General features: G+C 36.3%; 1 protein-coding gene across 8 annotated transcripts in view; it reads right to left on the bottom strand.

The window, feature by feature from the left end:
• MATR3 (matrin 3) overlaps nt 1-20104 on the bottom strand; it is a 32160-nt gene extending 12056 nt beyond the window's left edge. The window contains exons 1-7 of one of the 8 annotated variants that reach the window (XM_027856509.1): nt 19968-20103; nt 14677-14784; nt 11307-11383; nt 5681-6767; nt 1110-1171; nt 439-480; nt 27-139 (exon numbers count right to left, since the gene is read on the bottom strand). In XM_027856509.1, the coding sequence (XP_027712310.1) occupies nt 27-139; nt 439-480; nt 1110-1171; nt 5681-6589 (1126 nt within the window). In that variant the 5' untranslated portion in view covers nt 6590-6767; nt 11307-11383; nt 14677-14784; nt 19968-20103. Of the gene's footprint in view, nt 1-26; nt 140-438; nt 481-1109; nt 1172-5680; nt 6768-11306; nt 11384-14676; nt 14785-19967 lie in introns of all 8 variants that reach the window. The other 7 variants (XM_027856508.1, XM_027856510.1, XM_027856514.1 and 4 more) reach the window with 7 other exon arrangements.
• Between the last annotated feature and the right edge of the window lie 1167 nt (nt 20105-21271).

The following is a 21271-nucleotide window of genomic DNA, read 5'->3' as shown; positions in this document are numbered from 1 at the left end:
TATCACTTAATGATTTAAAAACATACCCATATTTCCTCTTGGTCCAACAGGTGGTCCCCCAAGATGGAATGAGGGAGGAGGGGGCCCCAAAATTCCTGGTGCTGGGTTTGTAGACTGCTGCAACATGAATGGATCACCCCTAGAAATGTGAATACATCAAATATTAAACACTCAAAATAATCCTGGAGTGATTTAATAGTTATCAGGAATGCGGTAATCTATATGGCCAATCAAGTAGAGGAAAATCTTATTCTAAACCATACTAACTTAGAATAGTATAGTTATAAATCGACAAATGATCTGAACCAAAGACGAACCTGTATTTTGGCAATGAAACCATTCTTTAATATTTCTATGAAACCTTTCAGTATTTAATGAAATATACCTAAACTATTTATAATAATAAACAGTGTTGAAACAATATTGATTTGCACTTACATTCCATGTCCAGAATCATTGTCAGGATTCCATTCTGGATAGCTTAAAAAAGAACAAAAAATTGCATTCAAAGTAAAAATACTGGTTCTGCTTTTACTTCAGATTAGTGGAAATTATATATTGCAGTTACAGGATATCTATAAAATTTATCCCATTGGGTAAGAGACACTAACAGAATTTCAAACTTACCAAAATGAGTAAGGGAACAAACTCGATCTATGCTACCTGAGAATTCCGATTTAGGCTGAAAACTTAAGGTAATTTAACATTACCCCTACAGTATGATCTAGCCATGTGAAAAGTAGTAAGATCTTGGAATAGTCCTTCCTATGCTCTTCACTGGGAGGATTTTGTTGATAATCATTAGGCATAATCCATTCCATATATTAAAATGGATACCTAGGTATCCAACAGCTTTTTCATAAAATTTCCCCTAAGAATAAAAAGGCTTAATAATAGTTTTTCTATACTAGAAATTCAATAGATTATTTAATACAGTTCAACCAATCAAGCGTCTAAACTGTTAGTTTTATCTATTTCAGTAAACAACAACACACAAAATTCTGCATAGCTAAAATAGAATGCATTTTAGGTAAATGACAAAAATCAGATTAACTACTGTTCTTGTGCCATAAATAAGGATGCTTTTAAGAGATATTTCAAACTCCTACATTTCAAGAAGAAGTTGGCAGCGTCGACTGTGTGTTGCTCCATTGATGTGTTGATTCCACTCCTGCAGCAAAGTAAATTTGAAGAATTAACAAAAATAAAGTTAAAATATTTTCAAGTGAACCAAAATTTGGAGCACTAAACATCCAACATTAATGGTCACATGATAAATGCCACTGTCTTTTGGCATCTGACCTACCATCACATGAACTTGACAACTTTCCTGAGTTCTTCCTAGAGCTTAATCCTGCCCTCAAATATCTTACGCATATTCATGGATGAAAACTTACAGCTTGGTCAACAAAACAGGTGGCCTCTGGAAAAATGGCTCTTCCTAGTAATTGTAGACAATAACAGAAGATTCTGTTTTTTTATAATTTTAGTTAGAGTCTAGTTTAAGGCTAAAAAAAAAAAACCAAAAAAAGAAAACCTCCCTTGATTTATAAGATGTTTTGAAAATCCTATATACTAGGGAACATAATGGAAGGAATTTTTAGAAAACTTGTCAAAGACTGTCTTTTTATGGTAAGCTAAGGAGGATATGTCTACCATTTTTTACATTCTACCTAATTTCTTTGTTAATTCAAAGTATGACTACTTTTTTATCCCCTTTTCTTACACCTGGGGCTTGACACCATCAAATCCTTATCTTACAGTAAAATACTAATGGACTGTCATTTGGAAATAAAAATTAGTTAAGGTTATCTATCCCTTTATAATTACAAAACATGTTTTTTCTCAAAAAAAAAAAAAAAAAAACACCACATATTAAACTAATTTTATAACTTAAATCCTAGTTTTTCAGAGACATTTTCGAAACCTGAAAAATATTTCCATAAAGACAAAATGGGAAAAGCAGTATGATGAATTTTGAATTAGGAGCTGTGAAAAAGTGAGCTAAGTTTACTCATCTATAATTTAAGAGTTGGACCAAATGACCTCTAAGGTCCTTTCCAACTCTGAATCTGGGATCTGTGGCAAATTCTTCATTTACCAAAAAATTGAATATTTAAAGGGCTTGAAGATAGGGCCTATGCAATTCAGGGCACAGTGAATTTTATTAATTCTTCTAGGGAATATAGTCACTATAAACAATCCATTTGTGTACCTCAAAGTTGTATCTTCTTTAAAAACAAGATCAACAGTATTCAAAGAACTCTGGACACCACCTAGGTTATTTTTAGCTGGTCTGACATCAGACCACTATTGATGAAAAATATTGCTCCTGGCACAACAGGCATAAATCTTACCAGTGAATTTTTACATGTCTTATTTACTTATAGAATATGACTATTCGTAAATTAAAGCAGCGGGTAAGTAGGATTGGAGGAGAGAGTAGTGGGAGGATTCACCAACCAGGCATTTTATTTACACAAACCTACAATAGATGAACGAACATACAGAATGTCAATATTTTTTATTCAACTTCCCCACTCAACAGCTAACACAGGGACAAACTTCCAGTAGAATTAGCAAATTCCATGCAGGTGAAAAATATGACTGTCCCTGACCTAGCCAAATTTTAAACCCAAGAACACATTTTCCTTAACCATGATCTACAAAATCTAGCCCCAAGTTTCAGGAGAATTCTGCAATCAAATTCTGAGGGCTGGGAAGAATGTCTAAATGAATTTTGGATTTAAATTAATTTTTTCTGATTCTTCATCAAAAATCAAAATTAATGCTGAGAAAAGGTAGAAGTACCCTGATGTGTCAGATTAATTGAGTTCATATAAGGATCTTGTTTTAAGGTTTAAATGTGACCTAGGCTAAAAAAGACTATATTAAGTTTCAGTGCTCACCTATACCAGAGACAAATGGGAAGCCTTTTTAAAGAACTGAGAAAATAAAGAGCAAGAATATGAATGGTGCTGAGACTGAGGTGGAAAAAGTTAACCAGAAAACATCAAAGAGGGATGTGAAAATTGTATTGCCTAAACTAACATTAAAAATGAAATAGCAAGCTGGCAAGAAAAGAAATACGACATTTAAAAGTGAAGTTCTGGAATACCCTCCTCTTGAAGGAAATAAAAACAAAATCACTTTAAAACATTACAAAGGAAATCTTATAGTGACAAAAAAAAAGTTATCTTTTCTACTCAAAATTTGTTTTCTAATTCTTTCAAACTTTGAATGATCCTGATTATTTAAAGCCACCACCAAGCGATGATAAATTTTTCCAGAATATGCAGTGCATATAAAAGGGCAGGATTAAACATTTAAAGCATGATCCCCTAACTGCTTCATCTATGATACAGAAAACTAATGTTGATACAAAGGCATGTCACAACATGCCTCGATACAACAGTCATGTTTAATACAAACTAGAAGCATAAGGGAATGAATGCTTTTAATAATACATAAAAATTGGAAACAAATTTTGGGAAAAAACTAAGTCAGCAATTTAAATAGCTTTTGAATTTTTTTTTCAAATTCACACATTTTGATAGATTACAAAAGCAGGCTGGACACATGACTTGTGATTTTTAGCAATGACTGATAAAGCTATAATTCTTGTAATTTGTAAAATCCTTAACTTAGATTTACTTAAGAAGTTAAGTACTTAAAGAACCAAAAGGTGCTAATTATTTAGGTAAAATGCAACATATAAAACACACATTTCTTTAATAAGTTTCCTCACACATTCCTTTACTGCATTGTCCTGTTCTATGTACCAGCAGCAAATTTCTATTTACTGCTCTATGTGTAACACAAGGGTAAAAGGAAGCTTCCAAATACATGCAACTTTATGTATTTGTAGTTCTCTATCAATTGCCCTTAATAACAGCATTAGCAAAAAATGATGAAGCAGGCTCTAATAATACAGTGTAACTGGCAATTATCCTTGGGGTTTAGAGATCTTTTATTGATTTTCACCTTTAGTATTCACCCTTAGGAATAAATCTAAGAAACTTTTCCTTCATTGTATGAACTCACAGTAAAACTCAAGGTCTAGTTTGGATCATTGACCCTAAATTTAAGTTTCATTAAGAATATACAAGGAATATTTAACAGTAGGGGAAAAGGACGTGTGGGGGTGGCACCTAGTGTGGAATAAAAAATGCTGATTTAAGCAGTTAGAATTAGCATTCTGGAGGGAAAACCACAACATCAACAAAAATTTTAATACTGCTACAAAGTAATTTGGTATTTTGAGATATACTAGATTAGTGAAGACTTTTGGGTATTTTACCTAGTTAGTAGTTTAAAGAACCTTCATATCCTTAAACACATTCAACTGGTTAATTTTAAAGTTTAAATTTCCAAAGTGCTCTGTAAATTCAAGTATTTCAGATCAAAATTCTAATCATTTTAGTATTGTAAAGTACCACCCTTTATCTGGGTAAACCAAAATTCAGAGATTCAAACAGAAAGGGAAAATATGGGTGATGATAAGTAGATTTTAAAGTTTGTTTTTAATAGAAGTAAACTTAATTTGGGTAATTTTGATTATTTAAAAATTAATACTCCTTTTAAATGTTTTAATGGAATAGATGTGGATAGGAAATGACACTTTTAGATGTTATTCTAAATTCAATTCTTAAAAGCAGCATGTTCCCTGAAAGTGGAATGATCTTATATCAGACCAGGAAAAACTGATGGTCAGAAATTACACATCAAGGTAGGAGTGCCCTTAAAATCCAATTGTATTATATTTTGAAAATAGCGAGAATGGATAAAATTGAAAAAGTTGAAAGAGAAAGGACAATGTGTTCAAAAAAGGCATTTTGAATAAGTTGCCATTTTGCCAGATGTGAATGATAATTAAGCAAACAGAGGAGAATTAGATTTTTTTTGTTTAAAATGAATATAATAGAAATCTACACCTAAACCAGGTAAAGAATATGCTTACTAGGAACATAGAGCAGGATACTGCAGTAGCTGATTGAAATTTTCAAGTTTCTAAAGGGATAGATGCAACATGGGATAATAAAAAGTGAATTTTGAAGTGCTTAAGAAAAGTGTGGAAAAGGAGAAAAAAAATGATGACAAATTTCAGCCATAGTATGAGAGTTTGTGTTAAAGGAAATTAAAAAGTTAAGAATGAACTAATCTAAAATATGAAACATACTGAAGCAAACTCCAGGGCTCTACATTAACGCTTTCCCTTAGCCACGAATAAGGAAAAAAAGAGAACTGTGCAAGAACACATCTTTTCTATGTAAATTCAGCAATCAAGACAGATGTGGAGAGCTGAAATCAAGCTTCCTGAATAGCACAGGACACAGACTGCAAAAAAATATTCAAAACAACTCAACAAAGCAGATAAAAAAAACCTGCTTAAATGTATGGTTAAGAGGAACACATAGATGCAAAATGCCAACAAGATATCCCAGTGGATGACAGCTCAGTGGCCAGAAGTAATCTAGGCAAACAGAATATATTAATGTAAAGCCCTGGTTTAAAATGCTCAATAACAATTATCTTCCAAATAAAGCAAGTGCTCTCAAAAGTATATAAAACTTTTAGATCAACTCAATGTAATCAGACTATCGAAAGAGTAAGATATAGGTAAAAACAGATAGGTACTACAATGTAAAGGAAATTAGAAGTATCTGTTGCATTAACTCACCTTATTAGAATGAACTGGCATATCACATATAGAGCACAGATGGGGATAACCCTTCGGTAAGAATCCATGGAAGTCTTCAATATTGCTACTTGGAGGAGCGCCTCTCTTTTTCTCAAAGAGAGATCTCTCTTGTAAAGGACCAGGACCACGACCCATTCTCTCATACTCACTGTCAAATTTATGATAGTTATGTGAGGGCTCACCATAAAAAGATTCATCCCTACACCTTTCTCCATCTCTTAATCTGTCATCTTCATAATCCATTCTGTCATAATAACCAGATTCTTGAGAACGACTTCCATGGTCATAATCAAGCACTGGGTTGAGACTAGGACCACGATCATCAAAACTATCTCTTCTAAAGTGCCTTTTTTCTTCCCAATCATCCCTAGGTACTCTGTATGGTGGCTCCCGTGTAGCAGATCTGCCATCTCTACCATAACTCAATGAAGGGCCTTCTTCAGTTCTCCTCCTTTTAAGTTGTAGAAGGATCTGGGGCAAATTCTCAGGAGTAATCTTGTCCTCTGGATAACGACTCAGTTCATCTAAGTCTCTAGCAGACAGACCAAAACTGGCCAAAATGTTACTGGCCTGGTCCGCATCTCCACGGTGTTGAGAAGACAAAGGGAGTGGACCTCTACTTCCAATGTTAAATATAGATTGCAAATTATGGGAAGAAGTACTAGCAGAAGACAGTGCACTATGAGATCCTTGTTGATTCAATGAAGAACTCATTCCAAGATTCATTAAACTAGCAAGGCGTGCAGTACCCTGGTTCATCCTTCCAAGAGATGCTGGCATACTTAAAGACTGGGTAGCAGCAGCAAGAAGGCCTATTCCTGCAGATAGGTCACGCCCATGACCTTGTGAGTCCCTACTGAGAGATGACTGCTGGAATGACTTGGACATTGTAGAACTATCTCTTGTCTACCTTATGGATCAAAAAAAAAAAGTGTTTTTAAAGACGGCCAAAAAGAAAGCTCAAACTAGAAAGCTAGTTAACTTTGCTTCAAAAATGGTAACGCCAAGAAAAAAGGATCAATAAGGACTGTAGATTCTTCTTCAAGCTGAGAACCAGCAGACAACTCTGTAGAAAAATAAGCAATTTTAGTAATAAATCCCTTTAAGCAGATGCAGTTTTTTTTAAAAAAAACATGCATCATGTTGATTTAAAAAAAAAAAGAGAAAAACATTTAAGATCTCAAACTTACAAGGCTTTTATTACATATCTTAAAACAGATTCAAGATGTACCCAGAACCTATTTTTATGGAAAAAAAAAAGGTCATCTGTCAAACTAAGCTTTTAACTATTAAAGTGAATTTCATACTGAATTTAAATGAAGTGCTGGATCTCTGCATGTATCTAAATTTTGGTAAAATAATCTAAGATGGGTCTCTTCTTTTAGAAGAATAAATAGGCACCCTATATGATGCTTAAGTTCCAGGAGAAAGACTACCAAAAAATAAAGTCAGAAAGTCAAAGATGAATCTGTTGTATACTGTTCTGAAAATGAAACCTCTAACACTACAGGAAAGGACCAGACCAAGTAACCAAAAGTAACTGAAGCTTGGGTAACAAGTATCTATTATAAGAGTTAAGACCAAATACAATAGGAGTATGCAGCAAAATTAATTTACCGAGGTGAAGACAGATGTGAACAAGAAAAATAAGTTATTTCCTATTTTAAAGATCTCTCCCCACATTAAAGTCATACTGCTCTTTGTGCCTTCGTGCTGCCAATTCTACCCTAGGTTGTGCTTATTCTTATAAAGTAAGGAGAAAAGGGAGATTCCCAAGAAAAAACCCAGTGTAGGAAGTATATAGGAGATCCAGGAAAGGGCACTTTTCCCAAGTTAGCATTAAACAAAGCTCATATGATGCTTGGGGATTACAGCACCTCTAGGAGCTTCAAAATAGAGGAAATGAAAAGGAGATCTTGAATACTCAGAAATCCCATAATTTTTTTCCAAAAGATTATTTTTTCCTGGAAAAACTGAATTATGAATACTATCTCTTCCCAAGAGTTCTTCTTCAAACATGGATGATGATGTTGTCATTTCTTTCCCTAAACTGATGCCATCTTCCATCTCAGAAGTGATTTCAGTTAACATAAGAATTTGTAAAGCACTTTGGTGCGAGTCACTTAAAACAATTTCACAGTTCAAAGAAACACATCACAAATAACTTTAACTAAATACCGATGGTTTTATACATCACAGTAATTATATATATATATACATACATACATATAAAATAAAGCCTGAAGTTCCATATTAGAGTCAAGAAATTTCTTCCTTACATGAGGTACTGCTCAAGTAGATACATGAACACTTTATCAACCACATACCTATATATAGATATATAAATAATCTCAAAGTTTCATAAATTAAAAACTTCAATACAGTTAAAAATCAAGCAGTAGTGTTAACTAGTTACTAGTCTATTATTATAGGACAACCTACTTTGGCTAATTTCAATGTTAGACCAAAGCTAGATATATACTGTATGAATACAGTAGCAGAGGAAGAAAAAATGGTATAGAAAGAAGAGATTTTAAGACTAGATAAAAAAAAAAAGGATGTAGCAAAGGTAAAGAAGAGACACAGAAAGGCTATCAGAGGTGGCTTGAGTTACAGAGAATGTTCTCACATCAAAAGAGATGAATTTGAGAAAAAGACATTGAAGAAATCAATGCTAGATGAGATCCACTAGATATATGAATTAAGTTTTAAAACAAGAGACAATTGTTTAAAAAGAGGTGTCAGTAGACGTTGAGATGAAGGGGATAAGATAATTTCCTTAGTCTGTTTAAAGTATGCAGATAGTTATCTATGATTTTTTTTAAATGCCAGAATAGTAGCTGAACTAATTAATTTGTATGTGTAATCACAGGCAGAACCCTTTTCACATCATTCATTTATACATATGTAACAGAGCACAATTAAAAGGGGTTTCCATTATCAAAATTTCAAAATATTAAGAGCAACATTAGTTTTAGCCATGTGCTTTAATTCTAGCATTAAATGTATTGGTAGTTCAGTTTAACAACTTTGTTAAATAAATTTCCCCTCAAGGAAATCATGTGGCTTGACCACTACAGGAGCCTGCCACATTTTCCAAGAAATAAAATAAAAACCAACAGCTATCTCTAATATTCATTTAAAAATATATATATTTCTGCACAGAACTGCAGAGGAGTTATGGATCTGCAAAAAGAAAGTTAAGTGTTGGAGGAGGCAAAAGATGACAAACAGAAAATGGATGCTGAAATAACTGAGAAAAAGAACAAGACACGAAAACGATATTGAAGTTCCATGAGAACTTATGCTCCCATAAAGAGTTGCCTTACATATTTATAACCTATTAAAAAAGACAGCAAGCAATTCAAAGTGCAATACCAGTATATAAGTGCTGCCATAAAATTTAAACCTCTATCAAAACCACAAGTTGAATCAAACTTTTGTTATTTTTAATAACTGTAGTAATCCAGCCACATAATACATATTGTTGAAAAGTACATTAATGAAAGCATTTCTTTTTAATAGTTTTTTTTCTTGACTGGACATTAAGATAATTTAAAAATTAAATTAGAATGAAAAGAAATCTCATCAATTAGTGTTTTATTAAAATATTCCTATTTTCAAATTTACCAAATACTACAAATGTTAAAAGTTTCATTCTATTAAATGCCATCACTATATATGTATATACATATATATATATCAATCACTAAAAATAAATTTTATAATTTTCCAAGGTAACTATTAATTGTGCTTTTCAAATATCTGCCAAAATTGGAATATCTAATGTCCTGCCAACATAGTAAACCATCCTCACATTTGGAGTAACAATTACTAGATGAAAAAGACATTTAGGAGAAATTACTGAAATAAATATTTTAATGAGATACAAATTTCCTCATGATTTTTTCTCTACTAGAAAAATAGCTATGATACACATTATTTTGAATTGATAAAAATGTTACCTTATACACAATAATTTTAAAATCTGGTTATCAAATACATTTGTGTACTTTAAGATATATCCTTTTAAAAAGGAGACACTTCTGAAATCTTATACATTTTCAGAAAGTATAGTTACTTCTTTTCCACATTAAAAGTTTGCATTAACAGCAATCTAACATCAGAGAATACTACAAGTTTTCTTTAATAGTTGAATCTGCGAAGAATATATACAGGGGTACTCCATATCTAGCATACGGATATACTCATCATTCAAATTAAGGATTACTGAAAACAAATGTTTTTAAACCAGCTTTGTTTTCTTACAGCTATAACTTAAAAAGAGCCCTTTAGCTTTTACATTCAAAACAAATCAATATTTTATGGGCTAATGCTAGTTTTATTAATGTTTATTTATATACTACGTCAGATGTGTAGATATTTGTGGTATATTCTAAACATAAGGCGGTAATTTCAAAAGAAAAGCTTGCTAGAGCATTTTTGGAGAGCTTCCTTAAATCTAACCCTTATTGTATTATGTATGCTAAGAAAACAGATTAAACCATAAAGTTATTAAACAAGTGTTTTTATTTTCTAATATTGAACTATGGTTTCTAATAGTATCTCCTCCAGTATTTGAATTGCAAATTATTTACAAGCATTTCAGATTTTCTCAATGTTATTAAAACCCGAGTTGCTAATTTTTACATAGGTCAAAACACATTTTGAAGATATATTCTAACCAATGATTAGAATATAATTGCATGAATGCCGATCTGATTAGCACAGTAATAATGTGCTTACAGTGCTGCAAGTTATAGATGCCTAAACAAATTAGCTGTGGTCTTCTACTGCAAGAATGTGAAACAAACAATTAAACAAATCCTTTGAAAGGGTTGCTGCCTGATATATGGAGTATTCAACTTCATTTCCTGCTCAGGTCACCAATTCAGATCTGGCTCCTTTTCAATTCATTTAAAAGGTTAGATTGTTCTGATTCATTTAAATGGATTATCTTTTTGTATTTATGTTACCTATATTATATCTCTATAACTCATACAGATATAATACAGATATCTATATTATAAGTTTTTAAATTCTATTTTTGTATAATTTATTCAAGGACCAAAACCTTGAAATTAGCCATCAGATGTTCAAATCAGAAATAGTCACAATATGTGAATTTTAATTTTAGTAATGCTTTTTGAAAGCAGCTTTTACTAGTTTTTCTATTGCTAAATGGTTTATAATTCTGGGTTTTTTTCCCCCCCAAATTTTTCCTTTTCTTTTTTTTAGATGAAAACTCAACTCTCAGTTTGAACCCCATTAGAACCTTGCACTATGAAGTTCTCTCAAATATCATTACCACAAGCGTGTCAGTATTTCAATATGGTACATACCTTTGAGTGAATTTTAATGTATTCATTTTTTTAAAATATGAAGACCAAATTAATTCAAATTAGAAATTCTTTGGGGATAAAATCCTAGAGCTTTGTTTAGAACATTTTACAGTTATGTATAGTAGCGCTATATAGATATACACACACACATTATGGTACTTTACAATGACAAAATTTGTAATTTAAAATATCAGGCAGATTGAAAAGCTACCTAAAATTAAAAAATATGCAAGACTATCGCTCTGCACATCCATCTGACAGACCTGGATTCAACTTCTAGCCCACTTCTTGATCCTTAGGCCAGTGATATATAAAGACTGTTGCAGAGTGCATTCGGCTGCTGAGAAGATAAAAAGCTTCATGTTAATCAGTTGAAGGTATTTCTGTTCAAACTAGGAATAACTTTTATTCTTTTACAAAAAATTTCCAGAACAATTTAATAAGGCCAATGACTTTCACATCAGGTACTGAATGAATTTCAGATAATGAGAAGGAATGATGGCAAAGAATGCATAGCACAAAAAAGTATTTTTCTCCATCTGACCCATCACAAAATAGTCAACTACCCTTTCCTACCATGACACTCCAAATTTCTCTGACATCAAATTACATCAAACTCCTTGGAGGTTGCCTCAACCTTTCTTTATTTTCCAGTGCCACAGCTCACTGAGCACTCTTCCCCAAAGGTCTTTTGTTCTACCTACCCAACCTCTTCCCAGGCATCTGGGGTCATTTCTGTGCAAATAGCTTCCAAATTCACAACTCAAAACTCCAAGACCACACCAGAACTTATTACTAAATAGCTACAGTTCTCCTAGACTTCAAACGTCCTTCCTCCCTACCCTAATAAATGTATTTTTTAAAAAAATTCTCCCCCTTCCCCAAAAAGCTCTAGGCTTTTTTCCTACTATGGCATCACCCTTTTTCTACTCTCCCAAGCTGAAAAATTTTAGATTATCTTTGCTTTTCCTTCTCCTTCATCCACGTGAATATGTACATGTGAGGCACCATGATGGACAGAGAAGAGAAGCACTATCACAATAGTCCGAGAATCTACTTTGAAATTCTGCCTTTGATAATTACTACCTATGTCACCTCCACCACTAGGTGGCGCAGTAGATAGAATGCTGGGCCTGAAGTCTAGAAGACTCCTCTTCATGAGTTCAAATCTGGCCTCAAACACACACTAGCTGTGTGATCCTGGGCAAGTCACTTAACCCTGGTTTGCCTTAGTTCCTCATCTGGAACATGAGTTTGAGAAGGATATGGCAAAACACTCCACTCACTATCTTTGCCCAGAAAACCTCAAATGGGGTCACCAAGAGTTAGACACAAATAAACAATAAAAATGTCACTTCAAGCAAGTTATAACTTCTCTGCATATCAGTTTCCTATTTGTAAAGTAAATAGATGTTAGATTAGGTGGACTATGAAGTCTCTTCCTGCCCTAGATGAGACTAAGTCCTATTAATTTCTTCAAAAACATCTCTTGGGGCTGGTGAGGTAAAGGGGGCAGGAGACAGAAAAGGATGAAAAACTGGGAAGACTTGTATGAACCAATGCAAAGTTAACAAAGCCATTTGTGCAATAACAATACTGTAAAGAAGATAATCAGCTTTGAAAAACATAGGAAATGATCAACATGATGACCATTTACAATTCCAAACATGCTATCCACCTCCAGACAGCTGATGGATGCAGTGTAGACTGAAGCATAATTTCTTTTCTTTCAACTTGACTAACAGAGGAATTTGTTTTACAAGACATTTGTAAAGACAAGACATATACGTATTTGTAATGGTTTGTGTTTTTCTTGAAGGGTGGGGGAAGAACGGAAAAGAATCCAGAAAACAAATTAAAATTTTAAAATGAAATTAATTAAGTTATATTAAAAACCAAAAACATTTATTTTGATTAACTTCTTTCCCTGCAAGACCACTGTAACTCCAGGCTCTCCTCCTTAAAACATAGCTATCATGATGTGTCCAACTCATGGTGACCCCATTTGGGGTTTTCTTGGCAAAGGGAGTAGTTGGCTATTTCCTTCTCCAGCTAATTTTACAGATGAGGAAACTGAGGCAAATAGGGTTACACAACTAATGTAAAGATTCTGAGGCCATATTCGAACTCAGGCAAATGAGTTTTCCTAACTCCAGGCCTAGCATCAGCCCGTGCCACCTAGCTGTAAGTGATTACACTTACCTGAATTTAAATTTCAATTCAGGCATCTCTTAAGCATATAAGTGTTTCCTTCCTTATTGGTCATCTTACTACATCAAATTTTTGTTTGCCTGACATTTATGGTTTTACCAACTCTTCTAAATCAGGCCCATCAACTCTGTAAACCAACATTTTGTTCTCCCCAATCCAACTCATTCTCTAACTCTATCTTTAATGCCTCTAACCTAATCACCCTAAGAGTACCTTGCAAACTTTTAGTATACAAATGATCTCATTACCCTTGATAAAATTTTTTTATGTTGCCTTTGTTCTACAAAATTTTTCTTGTTCAGACTCAAATTCTAAGGGACTGTATCCTTCTAAGGGACTCAAATTCTAAGGGACTGTATACATAATCCTTTATGTATTTTCCACAGCCCGTAGCACAACCAGTATTTCAAAAGTTTAGCATTTGAAAAGGCTGTTTCTAATATGCTAACCCTTTTAATAAAAAGTAGAATTATATACATGTATACACACACATATACACATATGTATTATCTTTCCAAGGACAATTAAAATATTTGATAAAGTGCCTATTCCATGTGCAAGGAACTGCGCTAGTATAGTGGAAACAAAGATATTCTAAAGTGAAGGACTCTCTGCCCTAAGGGAACTTACATTTTACTAAAAGATAAAATATGTACACAAAATAAAGCAAAGCACAAAGAAAACTGAGAAGGGAGAGTACTAACTCAAAGGGAGATGAAAAGGGAAAGTACTCCAAAGGCATAAGAAACAGTTATTAGTCTGTGTGTATGAATGGGAGCCTAGGATGGAATAATTAATTCAGTTTGGCTAGAATACAGACCATGATAAGGAATACTAAGAAATAAGTCTAGAAAGGCAGATGGTAGCTAGACTATAAAGAGACTCAAATATCAGGCAAATGATTTTGCATTTTATCTATTGGCACAGGGATGCATGCCACTAAAGGTTTTTCCAAGAAAATGGAAAGCAATATGGGGGGGGGGGGGAATGAGATTAGGTCTTTATACCATATATGAAATTCCAAATGATAATCCAATGTATTTCTAAATTATTTTAAAAAATGGAATGGAAAGGAAGAAAATTATTTTCTCAATGAAAGACATTATAGAAGACTGAGTTGCTATTGAAAACGGTTCCTTACAACAAAAAATAATGCACCCAGAACAAAGAATTGAACAGAATGAGGAAAAAAAGCATGTTTTTGATTTCTAAAAGTTTAAAAATGCAAAAGCTATGAAGAAACAAATTTGTGAGAAAGATATATGATCTAATAAGAAAATAAAGAGGATACATGATGCCTAAAATCATATTAAAAAAAACTTCAAAATAATAAGATTCAGAGGGCAATATGGAAGCAAAAAGGATAATCTTATTAAATAAATATGCACATTTAAAAATCAAACCACAAATAATGAAGTCTACCTCATGTACAATTCTTTTGTAATTCTTACGTATCCGAATTTTTAAATGATCATTGCCAAGTTCAAATTACCACCTCCTCACAGCATCCACTCAAGAAAAAAATAATATCTACGGAAGAAAAATATATTGCAAAATTAGTATAATCCTCAAACAGTTAAGCACATCTTGGCAAACAATACACCCAGGAAATTGTAGCTGAACTTTAGGATATGGTCCTTTATGTTAAACAAATTATTCCCTTTCCAACAATAATTCCCTTTCTCTGTACAAAACAAAGTATCATCTGAAAACCAGTGACCCTCTTGTATAGCCAAACCTCTACCCATTTCTTCCCTTTTCTATTTCCTCACTCCCTTTTCCTTTTCTTTGCCTTAAATCACACTCACAGGTATTGCTTAACTTAATCCTGATCTGGCGGTAGTTTTAGAGTTTATTTTTAAAGTAATTAATATTATTTTCCAGAAAAACTCCAATTAAACAAGTATTTGAATAAGCAGCTACCAAGTACCCAGCACGGCACTAAGCTGTGTACTGTCTGATTTAAGCAAATCTTATTTAATAAAAAGTAATGACACCCTCAAGGAGTTTACATTTGATGAAGAAAACATCTACGCATTAAAGTAAATAAAAATACAAGGAAAGGGAGGAGGAGGACAGAATGAGAAAAGGCCACTCAAGTAGGAAGGAGCATTGGAGCTAAACTTCAAATGGGGGAGAGGAGGGAGGGTCAGCCAACCATTCCAGGGATAAGAATCAAAGAGATGGAATGTCAATGTAAAGAAAAGGAAGGAAAGTATTTATGAGAAATGTAGTACTCTAAATTTACATATTAAAATAAAAATAACTTGCCTTTAGTCCTTAAATTATCCAAGTCATTCTTTAACTTCATTACCTACTCCCACAAAAAACCCAGGCGTGAGCAGCCTTCCTCATCTAGGAACATTCTAACCTCTAATACAGTTTGATAGAGATTAAGGAAAGTGGAAAAGGATGCATACCTACAAAAATAGTTATAGCAGCTGTTTGATAGTGGCAAAGAACTGGAAACTAGGGGATTCCCCTTCTGTTGGGGAATGGCTAAGCAAACAATGGTATATGAATGTTATAGAATACTATTAAAATATAATAAAAACGACAAAAAGAACAATTTTAGAAAAAATTGAGAACATTTTATGAAATGATGCAGAGAAAAATGAGCGTTCTGTTTAATGGGAAAGTTACACTTTTATATCAAACCTGGTACATCCTAAATTGGGCATTCAAGACCCTAAGTGAAAAAGTTAGGGTTGTGAAAGGCAAAGTTTTTGCTGTCTCTGGGGAAAGGCAAAGTGTACAGAGACACACGCCCCTCCCCCCACATCACCACTTCAACTATTCAACAAGTCTTCCATAGCTCCCAGGTGGCTCAAAGACCTAGCACTGTTTTCCCCCCTATAACACGAGGGCTCCCTATTCTTCCACCTTCAACCCCACCACCCCAATCTGTGAAACAGTGGGGTGAATTTCTCAACTCTTCCCTCCACCTTGCCCTGAGCTCTCTACCACTCAGGATCAAGGGCCTTAGTTTTTACATATGTAACATGAAGACGCTAGACTATATAACCTCTGAAGAAATTCCTTCATCATCTCTGACAAAGGTGTCCCTTCTGGAAGGAATTTTCACTACTTAGGATTTTGTATGGTTAGGTTTTTGGTCAGGATATAGTATAGCCCTGAAATTTCCTATCATTTTGACAAGTTTTTGAATGAAAATATGAATTTTAACATTATTTGTTTGATCAATTTTTCCTGAATTCTAAGGCTTCTGAACCAGTTCAACTGCTAAGAGCAACTACCTTGGACCTATGGGTCTACAAAAATTCCAGGTGTCAAAGTGTTAAAGTCAGAAGGCCTTGGCCCAAGTGCCAGTCAAAACTATTTGTGTAATCTTCTGGCAAATAATAAGTCGTCTGTGACAAATATGCAGATGATGTTATACTACCTAGTTCACTAAAACTATTGTGAGGTTCAGATATTAGTGTCCGGCATGTAAATAATCTGCACTGTACCTCTCAATATGCTAGATTATGTTCAATCTAAATGAGTGAATGCCCACATTTTGACTGCAGACAAGTAAAACAAGTCTAAGATGAATGAGAAATGATGCTTAGCAGTCAGAATAAAATTAGAATAAAATGTTTAAGTCATTTTAACTAAAATCCTCTCCCTCATTAAGTCAGAAAGCTTAGCTTAAGGAAGCTTTCAGCCTTTTAAGAAAAGGACTTATTTGTCCTTCTGGGGACATCTGAAGTGGGCCCACTAATTAAATGTGAACATTAAAGTCTTAAGTGTATTCATGGCAAATCTTTACCCTAGTGTTACTCACTCTAATTGGAAGCTCTAAATCATCACATAACCAAACACTTGACTTCCTAACCCCTCCCCTACAACTTATTGCTTGTTCAAGTATGGATTTTATTTACTGCTATGGTTTTATAATAAAGAATATTTTTAATGTGGAATCTCAAGATGGTAACAATCAGAAAAATCAATTTGCAATAATTAAAATAAGAAAACCTAGCAATAACCTCAAAGCTTTTTGACCATATTCTTAAAATTCAATGGTCCAAATTCAGGCACTTAAGTATATGTAATTATATAATATATAACAATAATAATTAGTAATCAACACCCCCTTAACTAAGATTCTATTACAATCCAATTTAAGTTCAAAATTCTTTTGAAACATACTGACATACTTTGTATTTAGAAATGTAAAAAAACAATTTGAGGACACTTGAATAAAGAGATTTCTACAATTTAGTAGTCATTTTAAGATTCTACCTTCAAAATGGAAAACACCTTTTCAGATTTTCTAAGATGTCTACCTATAAACCATAGAAACCAGAAGTAATATCGATGAATATTTTGTATATATCCCTCATTTTAAAGAATGCACTGGGAATTTCTGAATTACTCACCTTAAATTCTTTCATTTTTTAATACTACTGTTGTGAGGTAACTATGGAAAAAGCACTGGACCACAGTCAGGAGACCTGATGGTCTGGTACTGGTTACTGATTAATGGTGGGTTTTTTTTGGTTAATATTTAAATTACAAAATCAACTGTAACTACATCTTTTAAAAACAATAAGAGCACTCCATAGACACAATGTTGATAGGTGAATAAGTAAAGATAGAAAGGTCTGTGTCTTGTAATATAAATTTAGAAGAATCCTAACAATTTTTCATTGACCACTAGCTATCTAAAGATAGAACTGTAATTCTTTTGTGAACCTCATTTTTATAGCCAGGGGCATCTATATACAAATAAAAGCATCACAAAAATTCAAACCCATGATTTTGCAACATCACAGTAGTAATTATAAGAGGTATGTTAGTACAGCGGAAAGAGCACTTGTACCTGGACCCAGGAAACCGTGGTTCAATGCTCAGCTCTTATTCTTACTTAGCTCTCTGTGAATTATACCTTCGCTAACTTTCCGAATCTCAATTTCTTCATCTGTAAAATGGGAATAAAGGTAATGGTATGCTTTTTCTTTTGAAATTAATATTTCCATATTTTTTTTCCAACTGCGAAATCTACTCCCCCTTGAACTTCTATACCCAGGATGAATTACTAATAGCCATTAGTAAGAGGCACAACACACCAAGTAAGAAGGATTTAATAATAACTACCAAAAATTGACTATGCTCACCTTGGCATCTGCCACCTGAAATGTGTAATTTATCACAAACCTAGAGTCATCCACTGAATATTTTTAAGTACCGGAATAAAACTTTTAATATAACATAACAGTTACCTCCAGAACTGTGAGATGATTCACAATATCCTAATCAACTCAAGCCACTAATCTAATTTTTAAACATTCCAAGTTGAGCTGAAAATTAACTTGTCCAATAGAAACAATCTACCTCAGACCCAAAAAACAAAACCGTCACCTAGATGTCTTAGCACAGTGCCTCAAACACAGTAGGCATTTAATAAATGTTTACTGATTGTCTTCATACCACCTAGATTAAGAGTCGCCTCTAAGAAAACGTTCCACATCATGAACACTGGAAGCATACACTATCAGTTGCTGGTCCTAGGCCCAGCCTTTGTCTGGAAACCAGAAATCCTTAACATTCTTTTAAAGACTAATCCAGATTAAAAGCATTTAGGTTGATTTTTTTTTTGTCCTTTACTCAGTAAGACCGCTCTAGGTTAAATTAAGGACTTCCTCCACGGCGCGACAATAAAAAAATCCAACCAGCTTTTTCACTTCGCGGCCATTTCAATTGCAAGAGAGTAGGGTCACAAAAACCATTTAGTGAGATGCAGAGAAAGGAGGCGGCCAGAAGTCTAAGGGGGCGCTGTGAACCGCAGGAAAGGGGAGTGAGAGCCACCTGGAGGGGAGGGGGAGCGAGAGAGAGGAGGGAGGGAGAGTGGGAGGGTGGGAGCCGCGAGGGGAGGGGGAGTAGGAGCCGCGAGGGGAGGGGGAGTGGGAGCCACGAGGGGAGGGGGAGGGGAAGGGGGAGGGGGAGCGGGAGGGAGGGGGGAGGAGGAGGAGCAGGAGCCGGGAGGGAGGAGTGGGGAAGAAGCCTGCTTAAATCACTCAGATACTAGAAAACCTTTTCTTTTTTGGCTGCCATTTTCTTTTGCAAAAGGAGAGGTAAACACACCCTTTGCCGACATGGAGGGTTAATTGGGCAGGGGAAAGGGGAGCCAAAAAAAAAGTGGCAGCGATCGAAGCCGCCAACACTGTTCTCATGCTCGCTTGCTCGCGCACCGGCGAACACACATACATATATACACAGACACACATATATATACACACACACACACACATATCATGCGCAGTTCTCGTCTCTCCTCTCCTACCCGCCAAAACACGGCCCAGGGGCCCCGTGAGTCCACCTGCCCCTCCCCTCCGTGGCGCCCCGCGTGTAAGTAACGGGTTTAGCTTCCCGTACCCGCCCACAACCAAGAAAGGAAGGAATGAGACGATTCGGCTAGCCGCCATTCCCCCTTCCGATGAACCTCATAGGTGAAGGCTGAAAAAACATCCTCCGTACCCGGACCCTAGCCCGGCCCGCCCTCACCTCAGCCGCCTGAAGAGACTAGCTCTGCTGCCACTGCGTTCCCAACATGGCGGCGAGCAAGTGAGCGGCTCACATACGCAGCGCGGAGAGAGGGAAGGCGCGAGGCTGCCTGAGCCCCCCCCAACCGTCCCCGCCCCCGCCCGCCGGAGCCCCGATTCTCCCTCAATCCAGGTCCCCGGCATGGGAGGCGCGGAGCATCCACTCACCCGATCCTCACCCGTTTCACTGCTACCTCAGGGAAGGGGAGCAGGAGGAGGAAGAACGACGACACCTCTCTTCGAGCGGGACGCGAAACCTCCCACAATCCCCCGCAGCAACGGCGGTGTGGCGACGGGCGGACAGCAAGAGTAGCAAAAGAGCGATTCCACTCTCGCGAGAACCAGCCCCCAAGCGCGCGCCCGTCTGGCCCCACCTCCGCGTCTACAGCCCAGCGCGCGCCAGCTCCTTCCCTACCCCTTCAAGCCTGTACTCTAAAGCGTGAGCTCGCACACTGGGGCCGCTTTCAGCAGAGCCGCGCCTCCGCCTAGCCAAGGAACGCTCATGCGCGATTCTCCCTTCCTCTCAGCTCCTCGCCGCCCTTCCCCCCCCCTTCACTGCCCCTCCCCCACCAAAGAGGTGGTGAAGGTGGGGGAGGGGAATAGAGGCCTAATTGCGGCCTAGAGGCCTAGCAACCTCGGAGTGTCTTGTTATACACCCAGCACGTACGTGCTCGGGATACTGGCTGTTAAAGTTAGAGGCCTCGAGGCCGTTCCCATTGTTTGCCAGCTTGAGGATGGATCGGGCAAGCAGATACCCCTTGCTTTATTTTCTACCTCAGGAATTTGGGGAAGAAGGCGCAATAAAGGCTGGAGGGGCTCAACGGGGCCCACCCCTGTCGCTCGATTTTGGCTAAGGGGGGAATGCAGGCCCGAGGTCCCCGTCACCCCACCGTCCTCAATATCCTGCCCCCCGGGGGTGCAGCTGCAGGCTGCCGGCGCCCCAGGGAAGGCCCTGGGCCTTTCCCCTTTATCACATGGGCACATTTTCCCTGGGCCCTGCTCCGGATTCTTCACAGGTGGCCAAGGCCCTACTGCCATTCTCTGGTAGCACGATCGCATTTTACCTACGTATTCCCTCTTCCCTCCCCGCCCCCTTCTTTCCAGAAGGAAGCCATTTTTGTCTTTGTATCTCCAGACAGTTCCTTTACCAATTTGTGTGTGTTTGTTTGTGTGTGTGTGTGTGTGTGTGCGCGCGCGCGTGCCTGTGTCTGTGTGCGCGTGTGCCTGTGTGTGTGTGTGTGTGTGTGCGTGTGCGCAGACTTGTGATTTTATTGATGTAAGGAAAACCCCTTCGACCAAGCATCTTGGCAGCTATTCTGCACCTTAAGAGTCCTGAAGACAGCGGCCCGGGGCGTTCTCTAGAGGTGAAGTGATTTTCCAGGGTCACCGGCCTCTATGTGTAAAGTGGGACCTGAATTCGGGTCTGCCTGACTACAATAGCCTCCCTCCTACTGTGTAATCCTTCCTCTTGA

The sequence above is a fragment of the Vombatus ursinus genome, unplaced genomic scaffold (genome assembly GCF_900497805.2).
Source record: "Vombatus ursinus unplaced genomic scaffold, bare-nosed wombat genome assembly UNPS02011572.1, whole genome shotgun sequence".
Classification (NCBI taxonomy): domain Eukaryota; kingdom Metazoa; phylum Chordata; class Mammalia; order Diprotodontia; family Vombatidae; genus Vombatus; species Vombatus ursinus.
The sequence above is the reverse complement of the archived record's forward strand: the minus strand, read 5'-3'. Positions and strand labels throughout refer to the sequence as shown.